The 27,838-nt window shown below is 41.0% G+C and overlaps 2 protein-coding genes across 4 annotated transcripts; one reads left to right on the plus strand and one right to left on the minus strand.

Annotated features, from left to right (window-relative positions):
• Positions 1–6: 6 nt before the first annotated feature.
• On the minus strand, positions 7–27,781 carry PSMD5 (proteasome 26S subunit, non-ATPase 5). 3 transcript variants are annotated; one of them, XM_081528464.1, is made up of 10 exons: positions 27,586–27,781; positions 19,293–19,437; positions 18,166–18,279; positions 17,597–17,725; positions 15,962–16,071; positions 12,203–12,345; positions 11,270–11,461; positions 9,561–9,670; positions 9,022–9,162; positions 7–1,168 (listed from the first exon to the last, which is right to left on the minus strand). In XM_081528464.1, exons 1-10 carry the CDS (start codon positions 27,756–27,758, stop codon positions 1,160–1,162), a joined length of 1,266 nt encoding a protein of 421 aa, XP_081384590.1. In that variant the 5' UTR covers positions 27,759–27,781; the 3' UTR covers positions 7–1,159. The 3 variants fall into 3 exon arrangements, with proteins under 3 accessions (XP_081384590.1, XP_081384576.1, XP_081384587.1); XM_081528450.1 differs by lacking the exon at positions 7–1,168 and adding an exon at positions 5,632–6,476; XM_081528461.1 differs by lacking the exons at positions 7–1,168; positions 17,597–17,725 and adding an exon at positions 5,632–6,476.
• B3GALT9 (beta-1,3-galactosyltransferase 9) lies at positions 1,678–3,576 on the plus strand. Its single transcript, XM_081573756.1, is given in 2 exon segments — positions 1,678–1,698; positions 2,473–3,576. Coding segments are annotated over 2 exon segments (1,125 nt in total).
• Positions 27,782–27,838: the final 57 nt, after the last annotated feature.

The following is a 27,838-nucleotide window of genomic DNA, read 5'->3' on the forward strand; positions in this document are numbered from 1 at the left end:
TGAAAATTGCAAAATGAAATTTGTATTTAATGAAATCCAAGACCTATGTAATCATTCGATTTTGTATATGTAAACATTCTCATTTGAATTTTTTTAGGACATATATTCCCCACTTTGTAAAAAATCCCCAAGAATCCACAATGATTGTTGAGAAAACATAGCCAGCGTTAAAATGCAATGAATTATTCCTAGGCAAATAACTACAAAAACTGCTATAAATGGCAGGCAGGAAGATCAACATGCAAAAAGAGAAACATGAAATATAGCCTGACATAGGAACAGAAGGTTCAGTGCAACTGCTTGTGACAGGAACATAAAAATATGCTGGATGTTGTTTCTTTCTTTAATAAACTTGCTGATCAAATGGTATTTGGAGTAATTTCTATACATAGAGACAATAGAAAAATAGCAAACATCAAATGCTTGGTTTTTCCAGTTCAGGCTAAAATGGATTACAGGTTGTTTTCTATTTTGAGATGAAGTTGCCTGGGAGAGGTAGATGGGTGACATAATTGATTTAAGAACAATCTTACATGGCCTATACTAGGAATTCAAAATCCTTCCTGATGAGACATGTATCAAACTACACCACAAGTTTCTTTGGGTAGAAAAAATTGCACCCACCAGGGATGACAAGTATCCCTTGATGTTAACACATTTCTTGCACGTGCATGTACCAGGGAGCAGAAACTACTGTTTACGGAGACATGATATGTGTGAACCGTTCTTTCTACTCCCACACGTACTTCACCAGGAACTCCATATAAAGACAAGGGGTCAGTTTCAAGAGGTACACAAGGTTGGAAGCGTTTGAAGAGGTTTGCTTTCTATTCTTTGTTCTGGATTCACTCTAGCTGTAACATGATCAGCACTTGCTCTTCTATAGAGCCAGCACGTATTCTGGGACAAAAGCTCAGGTTGATTGACAAGAAACCTTATCCTGAAGGTCTCAGGCACAAGGTACTGAACTTCAATTGCTGCTAGACTGAGTGATCCTGAGATACATTTGGACATACTTTGGCATCTGGACTCAATAATTTCCAAAGCCCCCAAATTGTTCACAGACAATATGCAGGTAAGTTTCTTATAATCTTTGTAGCATTTTATATCTACTAGAATAAGCTTTGAGTAGGCTGAAGTTTCTTCTTTGTGTGAATCATCAGATGAACTGAAAAAAAAATGGAAAGGAGTTCAGATTATAATTGTGGGAATTTGTTTTGCTTTGTTGTTTTTGCTTATTAAATAGACACGGGAAAGTAAAAGATGGACTTCAGGAGTCTCTAGTGGTTAAGAGTGAGCTTTGAAACTGACAGATTTGAATTCATATCATGGCCCTATCTCACCCTCTTCTTACTCACTGAATGATCTTGGGCAAATGCTTAAACCACATGGATGCTCAGCTTAAGTTTGAAGATAACCTATCTGAAAGGGATATTAGCAAGACTGAAAGAGTTAAGGCATGTAAAGTGTTTAGCACAGGGCCTGGCTCACAGCCAGTGCTCAATAAGACAATAAATGTCACTCTGGGAGTCTTTATTGATTGAAGCTCCGATGAACAGAGACTTAATTCTTCTAATGTCTCTGGCTCTGTTATATTGCAATACTATATTGTATATGTTCTTCCAGATGGAAAGTTTCCATCTCCTTTAATGAGATGGAGTAAGCTTGGCATCAGATATGTCCTACATCTCTGAAAAGGTGCTGTGCAGATAGCAGGAATCTGCCCATATTGAAAGACATGTCAGAAAGATTAGGGGACACTGTCAAAACAAATAATGTCAGAATTCAGTATTAAATTGAAAACTCTTACTAGAAGAATGTAAATGTTTGATAGTAGCCATTGTGCAGTGGTGAACAAAAGCTGCCACTCCATCGACAAATAGTCCTTGACCTTTGTAATCAGAGAAGAAACTGATCCAAGCACATTGGTTCCAGAAAGGACCGTCATATATTTTCCTGTAAGTCTTTAGCATAATGATACCAATTGTTACTTTATGGTTGGATGGCATCACCGACTCGATGGACATGGGTTTGGGTAGACTCCGGGAGTTGGTGATGGACAGAGAGGCCTGGTGTGCTGCAATTCATGGGGTCGCAAAGAGTCGGACATGACTGACCGACTGAACTGAACTGAACTGATTCATGTGTCTATGTCTTGTCCTCTTTGTTTCCCCAGTGTCTAACACAGGTGCCTTGAATATAGTAAGTAGAGTTTCATACATGCAAGAAAACAGCCAGCATTTTGTTCAGTTTCCACTCTGTGCTAAATACTGGTCTCAATAGTACTGGAGAAGAGAGAGGCATGGTGTCCAGGGGACCAAGATCTAGTGGGAGAGCTAACAGAACACTAATAATAAACACTTAAAACAGTGTACTGTTAAGTGCTTTCAGATGTACACATAGTATTCCAGGAGTATATAAACAGAAATGAGGATGAAACTTGAATGAATGCATGTATGTTCTTTTATTTAGGTGACTTTCTGCAGACTTCGGACTCACCAGTGGTGTTTCATCCTGTTTAATGTTATTCTATTTCATGCCTTGCTTTTTGGGGCTGATTTTGTGGAAGAATATTTTCTGCATGCTTTGCCTTATGTAGATATGAAAGTTTTTGACATTAAGGATAAGGCAAGAAAATTGAACACGGAGCCCTTGAGAAGCAATCTTTCCAAATACTATATCCTGAGCCAGTCGGAGGTGTGTAAAGGGAAGAGCGTATTTTTGCTCTCTCTTATATTCAGTAGCCCAGAAAATGGAACAAGGAGGGATCTCATCAGGAAAACCTGGGGTAACGTGACCAGCGTCCGAGGGCACCCCATCCTCACACTATTTGCTTTGGGAATGCCTGTTTTGGTAACCACTCAGCAAGAGATAGACAAAGAGGCCCAAAAGAATGATGACATAATTGAAGCCATCTTCTTGGACAGTCCTGAGAACCAGACTCTGAAGATTATCACCATGACGCAGTGGGCTGTGACTTTCTGCCCTAATGCCCTGTTTGTCCTGAAGGTTGATGAAGAAATGTTTGTCAATATACCAAGCTTGGTGGACTATCTTCTCAATCTGAAAGAACACCTTGAAGATATCTATGTTGGAAGAGTTATCCACCAGGATACACCTAACAGAGACCCTAATAGCCAAGAATTTGTCCCTTTCAGCGAGTACCCAGAAAAGTACTACCCAGATGACTGCAGCAGGGAGGCCTTTGTTACGTCCCAGGATGTGGCTCGGATGCTGTATGTAGTTTTCAAAGAAGTACCCATTATAGTGCCTGCTGATGTGTTCGTAGGAATCTGTGCTAAGTCCATTGGCCTTATACCCATCCACAGTTCAAGGTTTTCTGGGAAAAGGCACATCACATACAACAGATGTTGCTATAAGTTCATTTTCACATCCTCAGAAACTACAGATGCTGAAATGTCCCAGGCATGGAAGGAAATCAACAATGGAAAAGAATGTACGCTGCTTGAGACCTATTATGGGCTTGTTTCCTGCAAACTTCTGACGTATCTTGACAGCTTTTAACGCTTTCATATGGGTACCATAAAAAATAATGCCATGTCTTATGATGATTAGGGTTTCTTTGTTTTTCTTCAAAGTGTGTTCTTTTAAAATTACCTCCAGCCTTGTTGGAGAAGGCGATGGCACCCCACTCCATTACTCTTGCCTGGAAAATCCCATGGATGGAGAAGCCTGGTAGGCTGCAGTCCATGGGGTCGCGAAGAGTTGGACACAACTGAGCGACTTCTTTCCCTTTTCACTTTCATGCACTGGAGAAGGAACTGGTGACCCACTCCAGTGTTCTTGCCTGGAGAATCCCAGGGACAGGGGAGCCTAGTGGGCTGCCGTCTATGGGGTCGCAAAGTTGGACACACCTGAGCGCTTTAGCAGCAGCGGCAGTGGCAGCAGCCTTGTTACAGAAAATGTCCCTCCTTCCTTGTGTTTTTATGGAGTTTCTGTGAATCTTTAATTGTCCTCAGCAAGTTGCAAAGTGTCCTGTTGCTCTGATGTACTACACTGAACTGAGATCTCATTTTAAGAAATTTAAATTGATGTAACATGATTCTCTTCGAAATAAAACCTTCTGTCTAGAAAAGAGAGGGCATAAAATTGAATTATAACTCACAAGTCTCATTTCTAATTAATGGGTTTCTAAAAATCACGTTCTATGGAACTGTCATGACTCAGTGATCACAGTAGTGACTGACTTTTTAGAATGCTCAGAATTAAAGAGAAACAATAAATAAGGAATTTAACAAAATGTTCATCTTGTCTGCAAGCAGGAAACATTTTAGTAATCTGGATGGTGGAATCACATTTAAAAGTTTTAGCTACCTAGTATATATTAACTTAAATTTCACTACTGTAAAGACTTGGCTCTCTTTCGGTTAAACAATTTCCATCAAGTCCTAATTAGGCAGTGTTTTACAAATGGGATGCAACAAATATGCATCTCATGTTATCTAGACACTCTATTCGGCTTCCCTGCGTGGTTCAGTGGTACACAATCTACCTGCCAATGCAGGAGACAGGGGTTTGATCCTGGGTTGGGAGGAATCCCTGAAGGAAATAGCAACCCACTCCAGTATTCTTGCCTGGGAAATCCCATGGACAGAGGAGCCTGGCAGTTCACAGGGCCGCAAAGAGCTGGACATGACTTAGCAACTAAACAACAACCGTATACTCGATTAGTTTCCTAGTGGTGCTTAACAGAATACAACAAACTAGGTGGCTTAAAACAACAGAAATTTAGTGGCATTAGCAGTAGGAAAATGACCAGTATGTGAACATGGACAAACGGAACTCAGGGATACCAGAGATGGAGAAAGACAGATAACTAATCTGGGGACAAGAAAATTCCAGTCACTTGAGAATCATTTTGTAACAGAGCGGGGCTGGTTTATCTAGGTCACCATGGCTTGAAAGAAACCTATTTCTACATTCTGAACCATCACACTCGGGTAACATATTCACGTAAAAACCTCTGGATTGGTGATTGCTTTGCTGTTTAGAGAGAACACTGGAAAACAGGTGGGAACATTTTTTGTCAATGAAAAACAAGCGCATCCTGTTTATCAGAGATAGTATCCTGCTTTAGGCAAAGGGAGCCTTCCATTCCGACCCGGTTGCTGCTGCTGCTGCTGCTGCTAAGTCACTTCAGTTGTGTCCGACTCTGTGCGACCCCATAGACGGCAGCCCACCAGGCTCCCCCGTCCCTGGGATTCTCCAGGCAAGAACACTGGGCTGCCACTTCCTTCTCCAATGCATGAAAGTGAAAAGTGAAAAGTGAAAGTGAAGTCGCTCAGTCGTGTCCGACTCTGAGCAACCCCATGGACTGCAGCCTACCAGGCTCCTCCATCCATGGGATTTTCCAGGCAAGAGTACTGGAGTGGGGTGCCATTGCCTTCTGCATTGACCCTGGTTATTAGAAGTCAATTTCCCTCTCTTTAATCAACTCAATATTGACTTGAAACAAAAATTAAAGCTTTCAACAACCATGACCACCAATAACTAAGATGACAGTCTGGGGACCTTTCCAGTTTAGCATGTTATCACTCCCTCCCACCCAAAACCACAACAGAATAAAATGCATTGATAAACAGGAAAAAGGGCATCAAGGAACACTAGAAACATCTTTTAAAAGATTTATTATCTATTTTTCAAAGGAATAATAGTAACAAAAAATCAAGAGATCTTATTAAAAGTATTTATTCTTAGTACAGGGAACATAATTTGAAGATTGCATATTACTTGTTTTTCAGAGAATATTAAATATCCAAGACTTTGAAAGTACAATCAGAAGGGAGAAAAGGACCCCTCCCCCCAAAAAAAACCCGAAAAAAAGGTGAGGGGGCAGGGATGAAAAGAATTCAGAAACAATTTGGTTCCATTTTAGTTAAAGTGGATTTTAAAATAAGACAGAGAGTAAGTCCATGAAATTTCTTTGGGAGAACAAAACTTCCATCTTCTTGCAGAGATTAAGGCAGTAAAAGGAATCTGAGAAACATCTGGTTCAATTATGACAAGTTTTCCTGCTTTCCTGGTTTTACATTGAGTTTCAATGCGGAAAGACAACAAGTGTTGGTGATAAAATTACATTAGACACTCCATGATAATTCTGGTGGGGGCAGGGGTAGTCTCTGTTTTGAAGAATACAGATAGAGTCAAACGCCTTAGGAGAAATTTTGGTCAATAAACAGTGTAGGCTCTGGAAGAAGTCATTCCGCTCCTTCCACTGCTGTTGTGGAAATAGGTTTCACGTAGTATGGACCTTCACTCAGGTAAGTTCTGAGCCTCAAATAATTTGGGTTCCCAAAGATTTCTGCAATTGTCTTGGAATTGGCAAGTGCTTTCACCAGTTCGTACTTAGCATCCTTTGAAGCTTTGTCATGCTCTACGGACCGATCCATCACATATTCTACAAAACCTGGACTGTTAAACATAAGTTTCTGAGCCCAGGGTTGGTTTGCGATGGCCTGAAATGGAAGGAGGAGAACACAATTCCTCTGAGCCTTAAGAAGTTAGGGTGTTAATGGAACGGCACGAGCCTTAGAAAAAATTTGGCAAAACAAACATTGAAAATGTTACTTTTCACCTAAGTAAATTCCTCCTAAAACTCTAACTTAAGAAAATATTCAAAATATTTTTAAAAGTGTTCTGTATACAAAGATGCTCATCACAGTGTGAAAGGTACACTATAAATCCCTTATAGTGGGAAGATGGGTTAGTAAACTATGGCATATAGCAAAAAAAAATTAAGTGAATATTAAGAATAATGTTTATGAAGAATAGGTATATCTGTTATATGAAAAAAGTAGATACAAATTACACACATGGCATAATTACAACTATGGAAAAATTAAGGACTAGAGAAGAAAAGACTACCCTAAAGAAACTCATTCATGTGCATAAGAGTGTATTTTCAAGAATGTTCATTATAGCATCATTTGTGATAGATGCTATCTAAATCTTCATTTACTGGAGAATGACACATTGTGGCTACACAATGAAATGCTGACTTTCTAACTGCCTCTTTTAGTACAGACACATCTTAAAAACATAATGCTAAAGAGAAAAAGCAAATTGCAAAATGATATGAAGAGCATGATACCATTTGTAAAGTTCAAGAATATTTGAAATACTGTATTTTAAGGATATATGTATAAGCAGTAAAAGTGTAAAATCACACATGCGCTTGTAAACTCTGAACTATGACAATGAAAACACTAAGAAAGCGAGGGAGGGGAAGTGAATTAGGCAGAGGTGGCGAGGCATGACTGCATGACTGAATATTCCACTGATATACAGATAAACACTGACACCAACCCTGATGCCCGCACTAAAAGGAAACACCCCAAAGAGGTGACTGCCTTTAAAACTTGCTACCTCTCAATCTTTTCCAAATTTAAAAGGAAGGAATAAGCAACTTTTATAATAAAAAATGTTTTTAAAAACCTCACTGCTATATTTTAACAAGGAACAAACAAGTTTCCAGCCTGTCTCTTCCCTTCAAAATGTGCTCTGCAGACTATCAGCATCAGTATCGCCTGGGAACGTGTTAGAAATTGACACTCTCTGGTTGTATCCCAGAACCACTGACTGAGAATCTACATTTTAACAAACCTTTCCATGTGAGAAACATCAGCCTATTGAACAATATTTGAGGATGGGGGGGTTGAAATAAAAAGAGCTGCCCCAACCAGTAAATCAAAAATTATTTCTACAACTATGGCTAAATAAGTGAAGCATAAGGTAGAAGAGTAGGAAAAAAAAAAGTAATAAAGAGAATGGGCTTCCCAGGTGGCTCGGGGTAAAGAATCAGCCCGTCAAAGGAGGAGATGTGGGTTAGATCCCTGGGTGGAGAAGTCCCCTGGAGAAGGAAATGGCAACCCACTCCAGTCTTCTTGCCTGGGAAATCCCATGGACAGAGGAGCCTGGCGACTTACAATTCATGGGGTCACAAAAGAGTCAAACACGACTTAGCGACTAAAACAAGAATACTGGTGCAGGAGCCAAAATGCCCATCACAGTGGCTATTAACAAGAGTGAAACAGTCTAAAAACTGCATTCTTGAAGTTGGCAGGTATTCTGTGTCCTTCAAGATGTAGACTGTGCATCACAACCTGGAGGAAGCCTTCCCTGTCTTGCTGCCCCTTCTCCTCATTCCTTCCCTCTCCAGGCCAAGCATGCGGCCTGAGATCCCATTGTTAACATTACTAAAGGGTGTATTACTACATTTCCACCAGCCCAGAGAACCACAGTAAGTGCTGAAGCTACAAAGTTAAATCAGACATGGTCCCTATCTTCCAATAAACTCTGTTAACAGGTCAACAAATAAACATTTTCAACAAGTGTAACAAATAAAACACAGAGGCATAATCTTCACCACAACTGTAACTATACAATTAACTCTATAATTATATTTACTGCCTGGGTCCCTCCACAAACAGGGAGCTACACAAAAGGAAGGTCTTTGTCTATTTTGTTCACTGTTACATCCCCAGAACCTAACATAGAAGCTAAACAAATATTTGCTGAATAAATTAGGAAATGCAAAGTAGGAAAGTCAGCTCTGCTGAAGTCAACCTTATGAGTCTGGGCAAAGCTTGCTGGAAAGATATCTGAGCTGGCCCTTGGAAGAATAAATAGAAATTAACAAGCAGAGTCAGGGAAGAGTGCTGAATGCAGTGCTGAATACATGAGGGTCCAGAGATATGAAGGGAGCAGTCTCGTATCACTAGAGCATCCAGGACCAAAAGGGAATGGCAGGAAATTAGGCTGTGGCGAGACCAGGGCTAGGGCAGTAAGGGCTTGCTTGACGGCACATAAGGAATTGGGAGTTAATTCTGTGATCCCTGAGCACCCCCAAACATTTGCCACAGCACCTAAGAGCTTTCAATGAAACAATCTGTTCACACATTTGTCTCCCAGGCAGACAGAAACTTACGGGCTCACTCTAAGCACTCAAGTGTTGAAGGGGCAGAGCCCCAGAAGGGCCCAGGAAAAGCAGAGGATGCCTACCGTGAACACTTTTAAGGCGCCACAGTGTAGTTCTGGGAACGGTTGATTACTGATGCCACGAAAGAGCTCCAGTGGGTCCCGAGATAAAGAAGAAAACCAGGACTCTGTCATCCTCAGGAGGTCATCAGTCTGCTGCTCAGGCTACATGACACGAAAGGAAAGTCTCAAGACATTAGGAAGCGAGAAAACCTGGGTTCCGATCACACCTTGCCCTTAACCAGCTGTGTGGTCTCTGCCAAGTCTGGAGCACTCTTCCCCAAAAGCAGCCCTAACTTCCCCAGATTTGTTTTGGCTTGCTTCTTTGTTTTGATGGGGTTGATTAAGCAATCTCTAGGGTCCTCTCCAGCACTAATACTCTATGATTCCACTTTAACTTAAAAAAATGTCACTAGTCATTTAATGAAGGATATCTTCTTTCACTAAGAGTGAGAAAGACGGCATTTATTTGGTCGAAATTTAGAGTGAGTTAACTAGTATTATACAGATTTATTCTCCCCCAAGTACCCCACTGTCCTTTGTTAATTTCCCAAACCACTCACTGGTAAATAAAAAAGAGATGACAATGCGTCCAAACATCTGATTTTGAGCTCTGCTGAGGCATTCTTTGCTTGATATCCTATTTTCATGAGCAAGCGTTCACAGCGAGTTCCTTTGAAGAAAAACAAGATACTTTTCATTGTGGTAAAATACACATAACATATAATTTATCACTTTATCCATTTTTAAAAGGATACATTCACATTGTTGTGCAGCCATTAACCCATCCACCTCCAGAACTTTTTTATCACCTCAAACTGCACACGTTAAACGACGACTTGCCTTCCCCCCCCGCCGCCCCATGTCCCCTGGTAACCACTATTCCACTTTTCGTCTGTGAATCCGACTATTCCCGGCACACAGTATAAGTGGAATCATACAGAGTTTGTCTTTTTGTGTTGGCTTATTTCACTTAGCACTGTATCTTCAAGGTTCCCCCATGTTGTAGCATGTGTCAGAATTACATTTCTTTTAAAGACTGAATAGTATTCCTTTGACCGTATATATACCACATTTTGTTTATCCATTCATTCATCAATGACTTATTTCTACCCTTTTTATTGTGAATAATGCTATTAATGAACACAGGTGTATCTATTTAAGTCCCTGCTTTCAGTTCTTTGGGGTGTATATACCTAGAAGTGGAATTGCTGGATCATGTGGTAATTCCATGTTTAAATTTTTGAGGAACCACCATAATGCCTCCACAGCAGCTGGACCATGTTATATTCCCACCAGATGTGCACAAGCATTCCCATTTTCCACATCCTTGTTATTTTGTCAACACTCGTTATTTTGTTTAAAAAAAACACACAATAGCCATCCTAATGGGTGTTAAGTGAACAATGAGATTTCATATGAATACAACATATACAAGTTAAAGTGTAGAGATCTGGGATCAATGGACCTGGATTTGAGTAGCAGCTGCCCCACAATCTTAAAAAATTTTCTTAACTTATCTGAGTTTCAGCTACTTTACCTGTAAAATGAGAGAGACAATAGTGTGTTCTTTGCACTACTGTAACCGGGTTATATATTATAGGTAGAAGCACTTAGAAAAGGACATATAATGTGGATACTAGCTATGAAACACAACGGCACATATATTAATAATTTTCAACATCTATTTCACAAGGGTTTTAACAGTGCTATGCATTTTTTTTGTGCGTGGAATTCATAGTACTTGCAAGATACCCATGGATGTGCCATGAAAGTATCACTCTTGGCATAAAATCTTGTAACATATTTTTTTTACCTTCCTTGACATATAAAACAAATGTGTCTTTTCATTAATTATGAACAACTCTGAGAAATATTAATAGTTGTTATGCTGTTTTTATATATGAGGACAATGAAGCCGAGAGCAGTGCAATAAGAGAAGCTCAAAAAGCTATGTCAGTGTTACAACTGGGACATAAATCCAGGTCTTTTTGACTCCAGACTATGCTCTCTGTATCATGAATACTGTTTAAGAAGATGTAGAAGGGAAACAGTGTTTGATCCAGCCAAGTTAAAACAAAAAAAAATTCAGTAATAATTATGAGACTTCTTAGGGGTTAGTCACAGGTCTTGGTAAGAAGACTGTCCTATAAAAGCAGCTTCTACAATGAAGTTAAACATAGCAGCAAGTGAATTTACATAATGAATTCTTATTTTAAAAAAAAGAGAGAGAGAGCATGCCTTAAGGAAAACCAAAACAAGTCATACCTACCTGTTTTCTGTAAAACTTGTTTTCCTTCAACATTGGATCCCAGAATTCCAATTGTGTCCACTGCTACACCAATCATGGTGGGGTCTTGACTTTCTGTCATTTCAAAGACCTTTTCCACAAAGATAGGATAACGCTCACAGATCTGTTGAGGACTATCCATGATAGCCAGGTTTCCAAAGAACTTCACAAACCCTGAAGATATTTAGAAGAATATATTTTAATAGAGAAAAAAGACAACACAAATTGTGGGCCCCACATTTGCATGGGACAGTAATAAACTTCAGGTCAGAAAGGGGAAAGGTTACGGTACTGTGTTGTCCAGAATCAGACAGACCACAAGAAGATACTGACGGATCGTGTGGTCCTGAGGGAACAGAAATCCCACAGTGTCAGCTGATCTGAGTCTGAACACTGAAGCACTGTCATAGGCAAAAAGGAGAAGAGAGAACGAGGACCCGTGGAATCACAGGAAGGCAAGTTTGGAGTCATTTTCAGGAAGAAATTTTTAAACAGAGATGTTCATCAATGAAATAAGCAAGGCTCTCTAAAATAAACCTTCAATTTCTGAAAGTGCTCCAGAAAAGGAACCAAACATGTCCTAGAATACAATGACTAGAGCAATTCTATATTAAAGATTTCAACTCAAGCTTTGACAAATCTGTGAAATATAACGTAAATGTCATTCTAGTAGTTTTATTTATGACTCTCTTGGCTGACGGTCAAGGGAAACATACTAATGCTCTAAATAGCAATATTTCTAGAAAATCAGAATCAACAGCACATGGCTCCCAGAGCAATAGACTCCACTTCATTAAGGGCCTATGGGCATCATCTCGAGGAAACTGGCTCCAAAGAAAACAATTCTTCGCCTCCCCTGTCAAAGATTAATTCTGAATCAAAACACACCCTGTCATTTCCACAAGTATTTCTTACCTGGCAAATAGAAGCTAGAGAAAGGGTCTGCATCTGCCCCAACAATTATGTTAGAAATCTGATCAATGACTCCTTCTTGAGCAAGGTACTGTCTTCCATGATGAGTATAGGCCAGCGATGTCACCATTTCTATACAGGTGGCTCTGAAATGCCAAGGTTTTGCATACGATTGACAGTTTAGAAACTGTTTTCATACAGATTATTTTATTTAATTCTTCCCACCAAATGTGAAAGGTCAATGATCCTGGCTCTACTTTTCAGATGAGGACACAAGGATGAGAAAATTGTAACTTGTACAGAATCACAATCATACTGTTTTTCCAAGGCAGTTATGACTTAAATTGTGATCTTCTGATTTGAGGCCCAAGGCTGCTCGTTGTTTCCATTATAAAACAACCCCTTCCTCAAAGAGTTTTTAAACCTGTGTTTTATTTTGATTTGTCAAATGTGACTATTTTTTTTAACACAATTACCTCTACCACATATTTAAAAAATAATTCTTTGGTATCATTTAAGGCTAACCATGAACAAATTTCCTCAATTAACTAAAACAAGTATTTTTATAGTTGATCCTAAGGGATATTAACTGACTATTTGCAAGTTTTTTTCCTATGTCACTTACTCTGATACTAAGTTAAAGAAACTTAACAAAATAATTTCCTTACTATGAAAGCTCTGAAACAACGTAACTCCAGTGCTTTGAGAAAGCATTACCTGAGGATTGGTTTATACATGTGAGTTTAACAAGTTCAGTCACATTTAAAGAACGCAGGACAATCAGAAAATCATTTAAGAAAAGAAAAACAAAGTCCTGTGTACACAAAGGTAACTATAGTGCTCTTATAATAGCAAAATACTTGAAACAAACCACATGTTTAAGAGTGAGGAGGTGTTGGTAAACTGTGGAATATCTAAGAAAACACTTGGCACACATCAAAGGGGACTCAGAGAGGAACAGGGAGCTGGGAGTAGAGACTGGAATTAACATTTCTCAATATAGAGCCTGTATCAGCCATTGTACTGGTCTCTATGGTTAATTCACTAATCCTCATGTTCAGAGTTGTCATTCATATTTAATGTTGTAAATGACATTTACAGAGTTGTCATCAAGTTCAGTTCAGTTACAAATACCTTCCAGATGGTGGAGGGGCAGTTTGACCTCAATTTCCCAAATATAAACACTCCCGAGTGCAAATACAATGGTGAATTGCTGTTGATTCTTTAAATTTAAGTCCTTATAAACAAGAGTTCAGTTCAGTTCAGTCACTCAGTCGTGTCCGACTCTTTGCGACCCCATGAACCCCAGCACGCCAGGCCTCCCTGTCCATCACCAACTCCTGGAATCTACCCAAACCCATGTCCATCGAGTCGGTGATGACATCCAGCCATCTCATCCTCTGTCATCCCCTTCTCCTCCCGCCCCCAATCCTTCCCAGCATTAGGGTCTTTTCCAATAAGTCAACTCTTCACATGAGGTGGCCAAAGTATTGGAGTTTCAGCTTCAACATCAGTCCTTCCAATGAACACCCAGGACTGATCTCCTTTAGGATGGACTGGCTGGATCTTCTTGCAGTCCAAGAGACTCTCAAGAGTCTTCTCCAACACCACAGTTCAAAAGCATCAATTCTTCGGTGCTCAGCTTTCCTTATAGTCCAACTCTCACATCCATACATGACTACTGGAAAAACCATAGTCTTCATTAGACGGACCTTTGTTGACAAAGTAATGTCTCTGCTTTTTAATATGCTGTCTGGGTTGGTCATAACTTTTCTTCCAAGGAGTAAGCGTCTTTTAATTTCATGGCTGCAGTCACCATCTGCAGTGATTTTGGAGCCCAGAAAAATAAAGTCTCTCACCATTTCCGTTGTTTCCCCATCTATTTGCCATGAAGTGATGGGACTGGGTGCCATGATCTTACTTTCCTGAATATTGAGCTTTAAGCCAACTTTTTCACTCTCCTCTTTCACTTTCATCAAGAGGCTCTTTAGTTCTTCTTTGCTTTCTGCCATGAGGGTAGTGTCATCTGCATATCTGAGGTTATTGGTATTTCTCCTAGCAATCTTGATTCCAGCTTGTGCTTCCTCCAGCCCAGTGTTTCTCATGATGTAATCTGCATATAAGTTAAATAAGCAGGGTGATAATATACAGCCTTGACGTACTCCTTTTCCTATTTGGAACCAGTCTGTTGTTCCATGTCCAGTTCTAACTGTTGCTTCCTGACCTGCATACAGGTTTCTCAAGAGGCAGGTCAGGTGGTCTGGTATTCCCATCTCTTTCAGAATTTTCCACAGTTTGTTGTGATCCACACAGTCACAGGCTTTGGCATAGTCAATAAAGCAGAAATAGATGTTTTTCTGGAACTCTCTTGCTTTTTCGATGATCCAGCGGATACTGGCAATTTGATCTCTGGTTCCTCTGCCCTTTCTAAAACCGGCTTGAACATCTGGAAGTTCACGGTTCACGTATTGCTGAAGCCTGGCTTGGAGAATTTTGGGCATTACTTTGGTAGCATGTGAGATGAGTACAATTGTGCAGCAGTTTGAGCATTCTTTGGCATTGCCTTTCTTTGGGATTGGAATGAAAACTGACCTTTCCCAGTCCTGTGGCCACTGCTGAGTTTTCCAAATTTGCTGGCATACATGTTGTTGCCATCAAGATGAGGAAAACTCAGGTGCGGAAAGGTTACAATAATTTGCCTAAGGTCAAACAGCTACTAAATAGTAGAGATGCATGCAAACCAAGTCTCTCACTCATTTTCAAGAGTCCAAGTTTTATTCTGTCATGCTGTAGTGCTATTACTTAACAACATCAACACATGCATGTCAGGAATTCTCTGGTAGTCCAGTAGTTAAGAGTCAGTGCTTTCACAGCCTATGGCCTGGGTTCAATCCCTGGTCAGGGAACTAAGATTCTATAGGCTGTACAGCATGGCCAAAAAAAACAATATATATATATATATATATATATATATATATATATGCACATGGGCTTCCCTGGTGGCTCAGACAGTAAAGAATCCACCTGCAATGCAAAAAACCTGGGTTCGATCCCTGGGTCAGAAGATCCCCTGAAGAAAGATGTGGCTACCAACTCCAGTATTCCTGTCTGGAGAATTCAATGGACAGAGAAGCCTGGTGGACTATAGTCCATGGGGTAACAAAGAGTCAGACACAACTGAGTGACTTTCACTTTACTTTCCCTGGTGGCTCAGTGGTAAAGAATTCACCTGTCAATGCAGGAGACTCAGGTTCAATCCCTGCGTCGGGAAGATCCCCTGGAGAAGGAAATGGCAACCCACTCCAGTGTTCTCGCCTGGGAAATTCCACGGACAGAGGAGCCTGGAAGGCTGTAGTCCATGGGGTCACAAAAGAGTCGGACACAACTTAGCAACTAAATAACAACCATACATGCATACATACACACACACACACACATCATGTGCATGCCAACACGTTAAGCAATACAAAATAACAGTTACCATGTGATTGGCAACTTCTAAAGCACACACACGCCTAAGAACAGGGAACAGTTACTCAAAAGGAGGTAAATTGTCATGAAGGGTTTTGCTAAGTTCCAGCATGTTGTGATCACGTAAGGTGAGCCATGTTCTAAATGCCCCTTCTTCAGGACATACATCGGTCAGGAGACTGCAACCTGAGCAGAGGATCCAGGCAGGAGAGATCACGCTAAGTTCTGAGGTTGTCTCCTGGCTCTCTAGAAGAGGACGTTTTGCTTTAAGAACTTTCTCCATCAACATACCTGACCAGCACATCCTCACCAGTCAGTTCTCGGAGGAGCTGGGTTATCAACCCACTGGTGGTACAGTAGTTTAAAGATTCTGGTGACACAGAAGAAATCTCCACAATTAGCTGAGAGAAAAGAATAGAAAAAGCAGAAAGGTGAAAAGAGCACCAAACTTGTTAGGTGGCATTTTAAGTTAAACGCAGGACTAGGAAGTATATCATATCCTAGTAGAAATTATATATGTACTTAATGTAACTCAATTTTTAAAAATCCATAATTTGTCTCCACAAGTAGGGCAACTTTGTTGAACACATAAGAAATTACTCTGGCACAGAAACACTCCATATACCTGGGCATATCTTGACTTTTTCAAAAAGAAACCGTTAATCAGGACAAAAGCCCCTGTCGGCAACAACAAACAGACTATAAAAATCATTCATTCATTCACGTATTCTATCCGTCAGTAATTCACTTACTCATTCAACAAGTATGTTCTGAGGACTTACCGAGAGACCTAGGACACCAAAGATTTTAAGCAGAAGAATGACAGAATCAGATTTCGACTTTTAAAAGGTCATTCTGACTACGTGTGGCCACAGACTAGCAGTGACAAAAAAACGTGGCAGACCTGTTTGGATGAAAACCCAGTACTCCAGGCGAGAGATACTGGTAGCTAAGACGAGGGCTGTGGTAGCTACACCAAAGAAGAGAAGTGTGCGAGCTTCAGTAAAACTGACGCAGTGTGATGGCTGAATGGATATGTGGTAGGGAGGAGATGGCCTCAGAGAAGGAGCTGGAGGTCCACCACCCAGCTGTGTGGGCTGTGAGACAGGGTCAATCTACTGCTGCTGTTTTTCATTAGGGGTATGGGGTGAATGGAGTGAGTCAGGGGTTTGTTTTGAACATGAGCACGGCCTAGCTTGCCTTCACAAACCCCAACAATTAAATGTTCAATAGAGGCTAAGGACTCAGGAGACCAAGAAGAAATGGCTATATAAACAGAAGGAAAACCAAGATTCTTACATGTTAAGATATGCAAAGTAAGACATTGTTCTGAAGACGGAATTAGACTGTAGAAGGTTCATTTTGAATACACAGTCTACTAACTGCATGGTCTTGGGTAAATGACTCCATTAATAGTGAGATTAATGATAATGAAGTATAGGGTTTACTGTGAGAATTGAAGACAATATAGATGAGAGGATTTAGCACATGCTCAGTACAAAGCTTCTTCTTACTACTACTACTACACTAATTTTTTCAAAGTGTAATTTCAATTATATTCCTCTATTATATCAATAGTACTTAGTGAAAGTGAAAGACGCTCAGTCATGTCCAACTCTTTGCGACCCACGGACTATACAGCCCATGGAATTCTCCAGGCCAGAATATTGGAGTGGGTAGCCTTTCCCTTCTCCAGGGGATCTTCCCAACCCAGGTCTCCAACATTGCAGGCAGTATAAATATTTTTTATATGACTGTCTCACACACTAGGCTGGGAGTTCATCTCTACATTGCTAGCGCCTAGTATAGGGCCTAACATAGACTACACACTCAATAAATACATGTTAAATGAGCCATCTTGTCTTTTTATGTAAACCCTACTGCATTCTGAATTACAGGCACCAGAGAGTATGCTTTTAGGCTTACCTCATACACCCTATACCGAACAATGTCATTTGTTTTCATGACACTTTTCAAATCATCCAGCAGATTACTTTCAAATAAAGCCTCCAGTCCAGCTTGGGTCAGTGATATTCTTGACAGGGATTTAATGGCCTTATAAAGAAAGAAAATATCTCTTAAGTAGTCAAAATGCCAAACTGTATTTTCTACTTTGAAAGACTGAAGTGAAAATTAGCGTATGGAATGCACCTTATCCAAAGAGCATTCACTACATTTTAGGTATAATTACTTATAATTGGAAAAGATACACTATTTCCAATAGAAAATAAAAACAGTTTCTCATCAAGCAACCCAAACAACTTATGTAAGCTCTATGATGGATAATTTAGGTATGTGTATTCTAGAAAATAAAAAGGGTTTACTAGCTTTTTTTTTTGACAACCATTTATTTATTTGATTCCATTGATATGAGGTTGCAAATTCAATTACACAAATCATTAATTCTAAACCTTCACCTCTCAATCCAGAAGGCCTTTCTCTGTTTTTTAGGACATCGTCACTGCACATTTAGGCAATGCTTGTAGCTGACTCACCGTTTTAGCTACAGACAGATTCTCTCCACCAATACAATAAACAATTTGTTTCAGTAATTCAGCATTATTTAGAATCTCAGTAACAGCATCAGAATTTTCAACAATCCTTCCAACCTGAAAGGAAAAAAACAATCAGAAATACTCTTCCAAGGCAGGGCCACATGGAAACACATGACAGTCAAATTTCCTTAGTGTGCAGTTATTTTAGGAGTTACTGACTAGAGCTATGAGTCATTAAAAATTCCAAATGACTCAGATTCATTAAAGTCAAACACACAGATGGCATAGTCACGTCTTTGAAAGAAAAAAACAAAACAGGTGAGTTAAGGCTTGAGACACCTCAGTGAGTGAACACAGTACAAATCCAAGTTCTGTCAACTTTCACATGTTAATTGCGAGAGCAGATTAAATAACTTCTTTGAGCCTAACTTTTTGTCTGTAAAACAGGAATACAATACTTACCTGCAGGATCATAATAAAGATTAAATGAAACTTAAATAGGTAAAGCCAGAGTTTTGCAAGTAAATGGGTAATTAATAACTTGATACCTTCCCCTTTTCTTGAATAAATACTTTAGAGGAGAAAAGAAAAAACAGTAATTGAACATCTCTTGGATAACTAACTGCTCAGCTTCTGTCCTTCAAGATAATCCTCAGCAGCAGCTCTTCCCCCAGTCGCATGTTTGGTTACCAGGCTGGTAAGAGTTACTGTCAATTTGTTGGAATTGTGACCTTGATAATAGTACTTCATTCATGCCACTATAAGACTTACCATGACAATCTTTTTTTCTAGACTTGGGGCTCCTTGAAGGAAAGAAACAGGCTTTATTTAATAGCTTTTGTATCAGGCACTTTACCATATACTAACATCATATGGTAAAATGTTTGATAAAAGCAACTCAGTATTTGATGAAAAACTGATTCAGATGGTACTTACTGGAATTTTCTTACTACAGCTTGCATTCCCCAGTTATAATTAGCTACACACACTAGATTACCTAATTCTTACAGACAGAGAGAGCATGCATTTTCTTCACCTCTCTGTCTCTGGTACCCAGCATAGAGCCTGACCCAGGGCAGATGGTCACTAAACGTTGATTTCATCATGTACTAGTAAAATATTCGTACCTGGGACAGAGTGAGGATTTTTACAGAATCATTAGGGTGAGTCAGTCCCCTCTGCAGGTCAACCCTGAGGTTCCGGGCCACATGAACTGGCTCCAAAGCTTGCAGCAATCTCTCCAGGATGGATACACACAAAGTAGTCTGTTCCCTAAAGGAGACACCATAGATCTCGTCAATTCCTGTCCTACCAGGTAGGAAGTAACAACCTAATTCTAAAGGAAATCAGCCCTGAATATTCATTGGAAGGACTGATGCTGAAGCTCCAATCCTTTGGCCACCTGATGCGAAGGCCTGACTCACTGGAAAAACCCTGATGCTGGGGAAGATTGCAGGTAGGAGGAGAAGCGGATGACAGAGGATGAGATGGTTGGAATGGCATCACCGACTCAATAGACAAGAGTTTGAGCAAGCTCCGGGAGTTGGTGATGGACAGGGAAGCCTGGTGTGCTGCAGTCCATGGGGTCCCAAAGAGTCGGACACGACTGAGCAATTGAACTGAACAACCTTAATATCTGACACCAAGCTTAATGAGGCTCTCCTCCACACAGAGACTTCCCTTTGAAAGACCACTTCTATTAATTTATTCAACATTTACTAAGTATCTATTATGCACCATGTCTGTGCTAGGGATATATATATAAAAGAAAATATATACTCTCTAAGGGTAAGATATATTCCCTGATCTCAAGGAGCTCATTTAATGGAAGACACAGAAAAATAGAAAGGCAACTATAATTCAGGTAGATAAAGGCTAGGGCACTATAATTCAGGTAGATAAAGGCTACAGGTTAGGGCTGGAAGCTGAAGGAGCTCAGAAGAGAAGATGGGGTTCAGGGAAGGCCTCCCAGAGGGTAACACCTAAATGAAACTTTAAGAAAACGTGGGAGTTATCTAAAAGAAGTGTTCCAGGCAAAGGGGGTATGAGCACAAAGGAATACACAAAGGAATGAGACAGTGTTATGCATTCAAGGAACCACAGGTGGCTTGGTACACGGGGTGGGAGAGAAGTGGGGAGGAGCATGAGTGACACAAAATGAGACAGGAAAGATGCACAGAAGCTGGATTCTGACAGGCCTTTTATGTCCTGCTGTGGAATTTAGCCTTTTCCTAGAATCAATGGAAAGCCACTAAGTGGTTTTAAAGCAGAGAAGGAACACAATGAGATCTGACTTGTAGAAATCACTGCATCAGTTTTGGAGAAAGAACTTTCAGTTAGAAGCTATTTGATGGTGAGAGGTGATAAAGGAGCAAAAACTAGGAAGTAACAGTGAGAAAGGAGAAAAGGGAAAAGATCCAAGAGCTATTAAGGAGGCAAATTAAGCAGAACTTGATGACTACCAGATGCAGATAGAGGTGTTTCACGAGTAATTTCCTGGTCTCTTAATAAGCCGTACAAATAAATGGGCACTCATATACTCCTAACAGGAGTATCTAGTTAAACTGTGCCTTTGTAAAAGTGAATTAAGCAATATAGCAACACACGGCTCCACAGGTAGCACAGAATCTGCCTGCCAATGCATGGGGTGCAAGAGACACGGGTTCAATCCCTGCGTCGGGAAGATCCCCTGCAGAAGGAAAAGGCGACCCGCTCCAATTTTCTTGACTGGAAAATTCCATGGACAGAGGAGCCTAGAGGACTAGAGTTCTTGGGGTCGTAAAGAGTCAGACATGACTGAGCACAGCAACACACAGCAATTCAAAGCAAACGAGCACGTCCTTTCAACCCGGGACTGCATTCTGCACAATCAGGCCCAAGAGACGAGTCAATGTTTCTATTCTCAAGATAAGTCAAAATGTATGTCCACACAGACACCATACACCAAAGTTCGTAGACCCTGCTTGCCAGGGGCTGGAGGAGGGATGAGAGGGGGAAGTAGGGAGTGATTGCTAATGGCTACAGGTTTCTATGATTAAGTCTCTGACTGTGTGGATCACAACAAGCTATGGAAAATTCTTAAAGAGATGAGAATACCAGATCACCTTACCTGTGGTCAGTTAGAACCGGACATGGAACAACTGACTCATTCAAAATTGGGAAAGGAGTATGACAAGGATGTATACTGTCACCCTGCTTATTTAACTTATACACAGGGTTCAGTTCAGTTGCTCAGTTGTGTCCGACTCTTTTTGACCCCATGGACTGCAGCACACCAGGCTTCCCTGCCCATCACCAACTCCCGGAGCTTGCTCAAACTCATGTCCATTGGGTCAGTGATGCCATCCAACCATTTCATCCTTTGTTGTACCCTTCTCCTCCTGCCTTCAATCTTCCCCAGCATCAGGGTCTTTTCAAATGAGTCAGCTCTTCGCATCAGGTGGCCAAAGTACTGGAGTTTCAGCTTCAGCATCAGTCCTTTCAATGAATATTCAGGACTGATTCCCTTCAGGATGGATCGGTTGGATCTCCCTGCAGTCCAAGGGACTCTCAAGAGACTTCTCCAACACCACAGTTCAAAAGCATCAATTTTTCAGTGCTCAGCTTTCTTAACAGTCCAACTCTCACATCCATACCTGACTACTGGAAAAACCATAGCCTTGACTAGATCTGATAGACAGAATGCATCATGAACTATGGATGGAGGTTCGTGACATTGTACAGGAGACAGGAATCAAGACCATCTCCAAGAAAAGAAATGCAAAAAAGCAAAACGGCTGTGTGAGGAGCCCTTACAAATAGCTGTGAATAGACAGGAAGCGAAAAGCAAAGACGAAAAGGAAAGATATACCCATTTGAATGCAGAGTTTCAAAGAATAGCAAGGAGAGATAAGAAAGCCTTCCTCAGCGATCAGTGCAATGAAATAGAGGAAAACAATAGAATGGGAAAGACTAGAGATCTCTTCAAGAAAATTAGAAATACCAAGGGAACATTTCATGCAAAGATGGGCTCAGTAAAGGACAGAAATGGTAGGGACCTAACAGAAGCAGAAGATATAAAGAAGAGGTGGCAAGAATACACAGAAGAACTGTACAAAAAACATCTTCACGACCCAGATAATCACAATGGTGTGATCACTCACCTAGAGCCAGACATCCTGGAATGTGAAGTCAAGTGGGCCTTAGGAAGCATCACTACGAACAAAGCTAGTGGAGGTGATGGTATTCCAGTTGAGCTATTTCAAATCCTGAAAGATGATGCTGTGAAAGTGCTGCACTCAATATGCCAGCAAATATGGACACTCAGCAGTGGCCACAGGACTGGAAAAGGTCAGTTTTCATTCCAATCCCAAAGAAAGGCAATGCCAAAGAATGCTCAAACTACCACACAATAGCACTCATTTCACACGCTAGTAAAGTAATGCTCAAAATTCTCCAAGCCAGGCTTCAGCAATATGTGAACCGTGAAATTCCAGATGTTCAAGCTGGTTTTAGAAAAGGCAGAGGAACCATAGATCAAATTACCAGTATTCGCTGGATCATGGAAAAAGCAAGAGAGTTCCAGAAAAACATCTATTTCTGCTTTATTGACTATGCCAAAGCCTTTGACTGTGTGGATCACAATAAACTGTGGAAAATTCTTCAAGAGATGGGAATACAAGACCACCTGACCTGCCTTTTGAGAAATCTGTATGCAGGTCAGGAAGCAACAGTTCGAACTGGACATGGAACAACAGACTGATTCCAAATAGGAAAAGAAGTACGTCAAGGCTGTATATTATCACCCTGCTTATTTAACTTATATGCAGACTACATCATGAGAAACACTGGGCTGGAGGAAGCACAAACTGGAATCAAGATTGCTGGGAGAAATATCAATAACCTCAGATATGCAGATGACACCAGTCTTATGGCAGAAAGTGAAGAAGAACTAAGGAGCCTCTTGATGAAAGTGAAAGAGGAGAGTGAAAAAGTTGGCTTCAAGCTCAACATTCAGAAAACTAAGATCATGGCATCCGGTCCCATCACTTCATGGCAGATAGATGGGGAAACAGTGGAAACAGTGGCTGACTTTATTTTTCTGGCTCCAAAATTTCTGAAGACGGTGATTTGAGCAATGAAATTAAAAGACGCTTACTCTTTGACAGGAAAGTTATGACCAACCTAGATAGCATATTTAAAAGCAGAGACATTACTTTGCCAACAAAGGTCCGTCTAGTCAAGGATATGGTTTTTCCAGTGGTGATGTATGGATGTGAGAGTTGGACTATAAAGAAAGCTGAGTGCAGAAGAATTGATGCTTTTGAACTGTGGTGTTGGAGAAGACTCTTGAGAGTCCCTTGGACTGCAAGGAGATCCAACCAGTCCATCCTAAAGGAGATCAGTCCTGGGTGTTCGTTGGAGGGACTGATGTTGAAGCTGAAACTCCAATACTCTGGCCACCTCATGCGAAGGGTTGACTCATTGGAAAAGACCCTAAGCTGGAAAGGATTGGGGGCAGGAGGAGAAGGGGACGACAGAGGATGAGATGACTGGGTGGCATCACTGACTCGATGGACATGGGTTTGGGTGGACTCCGGGAGTTGGTGATGGACAGAGAGGCCTGGCGTGCTGGGGTTCATGGGGTCGCAAAGAGTTGGACACGATTGAGTGACTGAACTGAATTGGGAACTGACTATACGGACCTTTGTTGGCAAAGTAATGTCTCTGCTTTTTAATATGCTGTCTAGGTTGGTCATAGCTTTTCTTACAAGAGCAAGGGTCTTTTAATTTCACGGCTACAATCACCATCTGCAGTGATTTTGGAGCCCAAAAAAATAGTCTCTCACTGTTTCCATTGTTTCCCCATCTATTTGCCTTGAAGTGATGGGACCAGATGCCATGATCTTAGTTTTCTGAATGTTGAGCTTTAAGCCAACTTTTTCACTCTTCTCTTTCACTTTCAACAAGAGGCTCTTTAGTTCTTCACTGTCTGCCCTAAGTGTGGTATCATCTGCATTATCAAGGTTATTGATACTTCTCCCGGCAATCTTGATTCTAGCTTGTGCTTCATCCAGCCTGGTATTTCTCATAATGTACTCTAGATATAAGTTAAATAAGAAGGGTGACAATATACAGCCTTGACGTACTCCTTTTCCTATTTGGAACCAGTCTGTTGTTTCATGCCCAGTTGTACCTGTTGCCTCTTGACCTGCATACAGATTTCTCAGGAGGCAGGTCAGGTGGTCTGGTATTCCCATCTCTTGAAGAATTTTCCACAGTTTGTTGTGATCCACACAGTCAAAGGCTTTGGCACAGTCAATAAGGCAGAAGTAGATGTTTTTCTGGAACTCTCTTGCTTTTTCAATTATCCAGTGGATGTTGGCAATTTGATCTCTGGCTCCTCTGTCTTTTCTAAATGCAGCTTGAACCTATGGACATTCACAGTTCACGTACTGTTGAAGACTGGCTTAGAGAATTTTGAGAATGATTTTGCTCGAGTATGAGATGAGTATATGCAGAGTACATCATGAGAAATGCCTGGCTGGATAAAGCACAAGCTGGAATCAAGACTGCTGGGAGAAATATCAATAACCTCAGATATGCAGATGACACCATCCTTATGGCAGAAAGTGAAAAGGAACTAAAAAAACCTGTTGATGAAAGTGAAAGAGGAGACTGAAAAGGTTGGCTTAAAACTCAACATTCAAAAAACTGAGATCATGGCATCCAGTCCCATCACTTCACGGCAAATAGATGGGGAAACAATGGAAACAGTGACAGACTTTATTTTCTTCGGCTCCAAGATCACTGCAGATGGTGACTGCACTCATGAAATTAAAAGATGCTTGCTCCTTGTAAGAAAAGCTATGACCAACCTAGACAGAATATTAAAAAGCAGAGACATTACTTTGCTGCCAAAAGTCCCTCTAGTCATGGCTATGGTTTTTCCAATAGTTATGTGTGGATGTGAGAGGTGGACTGTAAAGAAAGCTGAGCACCGAAGAAGTGATGCTTTTGAACTATGGTGTTGGAGAAGACTGTTGAGAGTCCCTTGGACTCTAAGGAGATCCAACCAGTCCATCCTAAAGGAGATCAGTCCTGAATATTCATCGGAAGGATTGATGCTGAAGCTCCAATCTTTTGGCCACCTGATGCGAAGAACTGACTCACTGGAAAAGACCCTGATACTGGGAAAGATTGCAGGTGGGAGGAGAAGGGGACAACAGAGGATGAGATGGTTGGATGGCAACACCAACTCGATGGACATGAGTCTGAGCAAGCCCTGGGAGTTGGTGACAGACAGGGAAGCCTAGTGTGCTACAGTCCATGGGGTCGTAAAGAGTCAGACATGACTGAGCAACTGAACTGATCTGAGAAAAGATCCTGAACCAATATATAACCCAGAAAAACAGCAAAATATCTAGAAATTGCCAATTCAATATCCAGAGAAGAATTATACCCACCAATTGCAGTTGGTGTCTACTACTCTGTATTTAAATTTCTACTGACACTGTTTTCTAGAGTACTGCTCCTTCTTTCAGCAAACTACCTCCCCAGCAGACCTTATTCTTCAAACTCCACTTCATTTCAGTCCCACTTGCATCCCTGGTGTTAACTTATGGTGTGACCACCGAACGTCTCTTCATCTATAATATAAAGTGGTTGGACTAGTTGGGCTCTCTAAAATGTATGCATCTTTTATTTGGCATATATCATATTATGTGCTGCACCCTAGGAGGGATGCAGAGATGAACAAAATATGGCCCCTGTCTTCAAAGAATTTACAAACTAGAACGAAACACATATGGAATTACAACATAAGGCAAAAATGTCAAGTATCATTAAGAGAAATAATCATAATGTCCTTAAGGAGATCTGAGATCTGTCACTCACAACTGGAGTGACCAAGAAAGACTTTTTGGAGGGGAAGGCAATTCATCTGGGCCTTAAAATATGGACAGATTTGGAGAGAAGGAAAGAAGGCACTTCAGTTAGAAGGACTGGCATAAACAAAGTTAGGAAAGTGCCAAGTCATGCTTAAGGAAACGTAATTGGCGTCACATGGTAGCTGGAGCAGATGAAATATGTGTAGAGTGGAGAAAAAAGATGAGGCTGGAAAAGCAGGGTGAAAATAAACTGCAATGGTCCAAATGCCAGACTGACAAGTCTTACTTTTACAGCAAAGGCATTGGGAAACCATGGAAAAGCTGGGAGTCAACCAACCTGAGAAGTTCACTGTGGTTGCAACGTGGGAAGAACATACTAGAAAAGTACACTCAGAGATAATGAGAAATCAAACTAATGCAACAGGTCTAGCAACAGGGAGAAAATGAGGGCCTGAAATAAAATGGACATATAAGAGGGATTTAATAAGCAGGTCTAAATAATATTGGCTAACAGAATTAATGCAGGGATAACACAAATGAAAAAGAGAGGACTCTTAGAAGGTCAGAGCCAAAAAAGTCCTCTGAAATCATCCAGTCGTGACTCAGTGATTCATTATCTTTTCAAGAAAGAAGGTCACTTTTAAATTTCTGGATCACAAACATTTTAAAAGTCTTTTAGGTTATCAGATGATCAAATACAAAGCATTTAAAAATCAAATACTACAGATGTACATAAAATGAAAAGTAAAATACCATCCGACCATTCTAAGCTCCATTTCCATATTAATAGCTTCTGATGTACCTTTCAGATATTTCTAATGTTACATTGGTCAGTGTTCATGTAGGTGTGGGAGGGTTGTAATTCTTTTTTAAAAATTACATATAATTAAATTATCAACTCCAACAATTTTTTCATTCAGCAACATATATTAGAGATCTATGTCCATATATATAGAGAGAGAAATATCTACTCAATTTTTCTAATAGCTGCGTACTGTTCCATAGTCATATGTCATAACTTAAGAATCTCCTTTTAATAGATATTCAGGTTGTTCCCAGTTGTTTGCTTTCGTTTGGTTTTTGCTGTCAACTTCTGTTATGAATAAACCTGTAGATACAGTACATTCTGTGTGTGAGTATAGCTGCACGTTAAATTTCTGTGACAGGAATTAGTGGATCAAGGGTATGTGAATTTAAAATATCGACAGAGCCTACCAAACCGCCAGGACAGGACCTCTTCCAGAGAGGAGAGAAAAAGTCAAGGACCTGGATGCGTGTTTGAGGAGCCCTCCCTATAGGTGGGCAACCTTGCCTTTCGCCCGCTATTCCAAGGATGAAGGCAGCGAGGCCAAACGGCGGCCGGGGCACACCTCAGAGCCTGGACTTGAACCCCGTCCCTTGCCTCTCAGCCCTGGATCCTTCCTCTCTGAAATCTCGTCTATACGCAGCCTCCACTGAGCCTGGGAAAAGCCTCCCTCGGCATCACCCCCCACTCCCGGCTCCATACTTGGGGCTGTCATTCTCCCCCGCTCAAGCTGCAGGGTCCTCTCACCGATGGTTCTCGTTGAGCAGGGAGAAAAGCGGACCAAGGCGCAGTTCCGCCGCTTGCTCGCGGAGCTCGCTGAGCGGCACCGACTGCAGCAGCGACTGCAGAGCGCGCAGCTCCTCCAGCGGCGCCTCCAGCCGCGACACCTCCCTCAGCAGCGCCAGCGCCTGGGCCGCCATGATGCCCCCTCCCGCCGGGGTTCGCCAGTCAGCCCGTCCGGCTCCCGGTTCGCGGCGCGCTTCTCCGAGCCTCGCGAGAT

The sequence above is a fragment of the Giraffa tippelskirchi genome, chromosome 1 (genome assembly GCF_054371585.1).
Source record: "Giraffa tippelskirchi isolate mGirTip1 chromosome 1, T2T-mGirTip1v1.2.pri, whole genome shotgun sequence".
Classification (NCBI taxonomy): domain Eukaryota; kingdom Metazoa; phylum Chordata; class Mammalia; order Artiodactyla; family Giraffidae; genus Giraffa; species Giraffa tippelskirchi.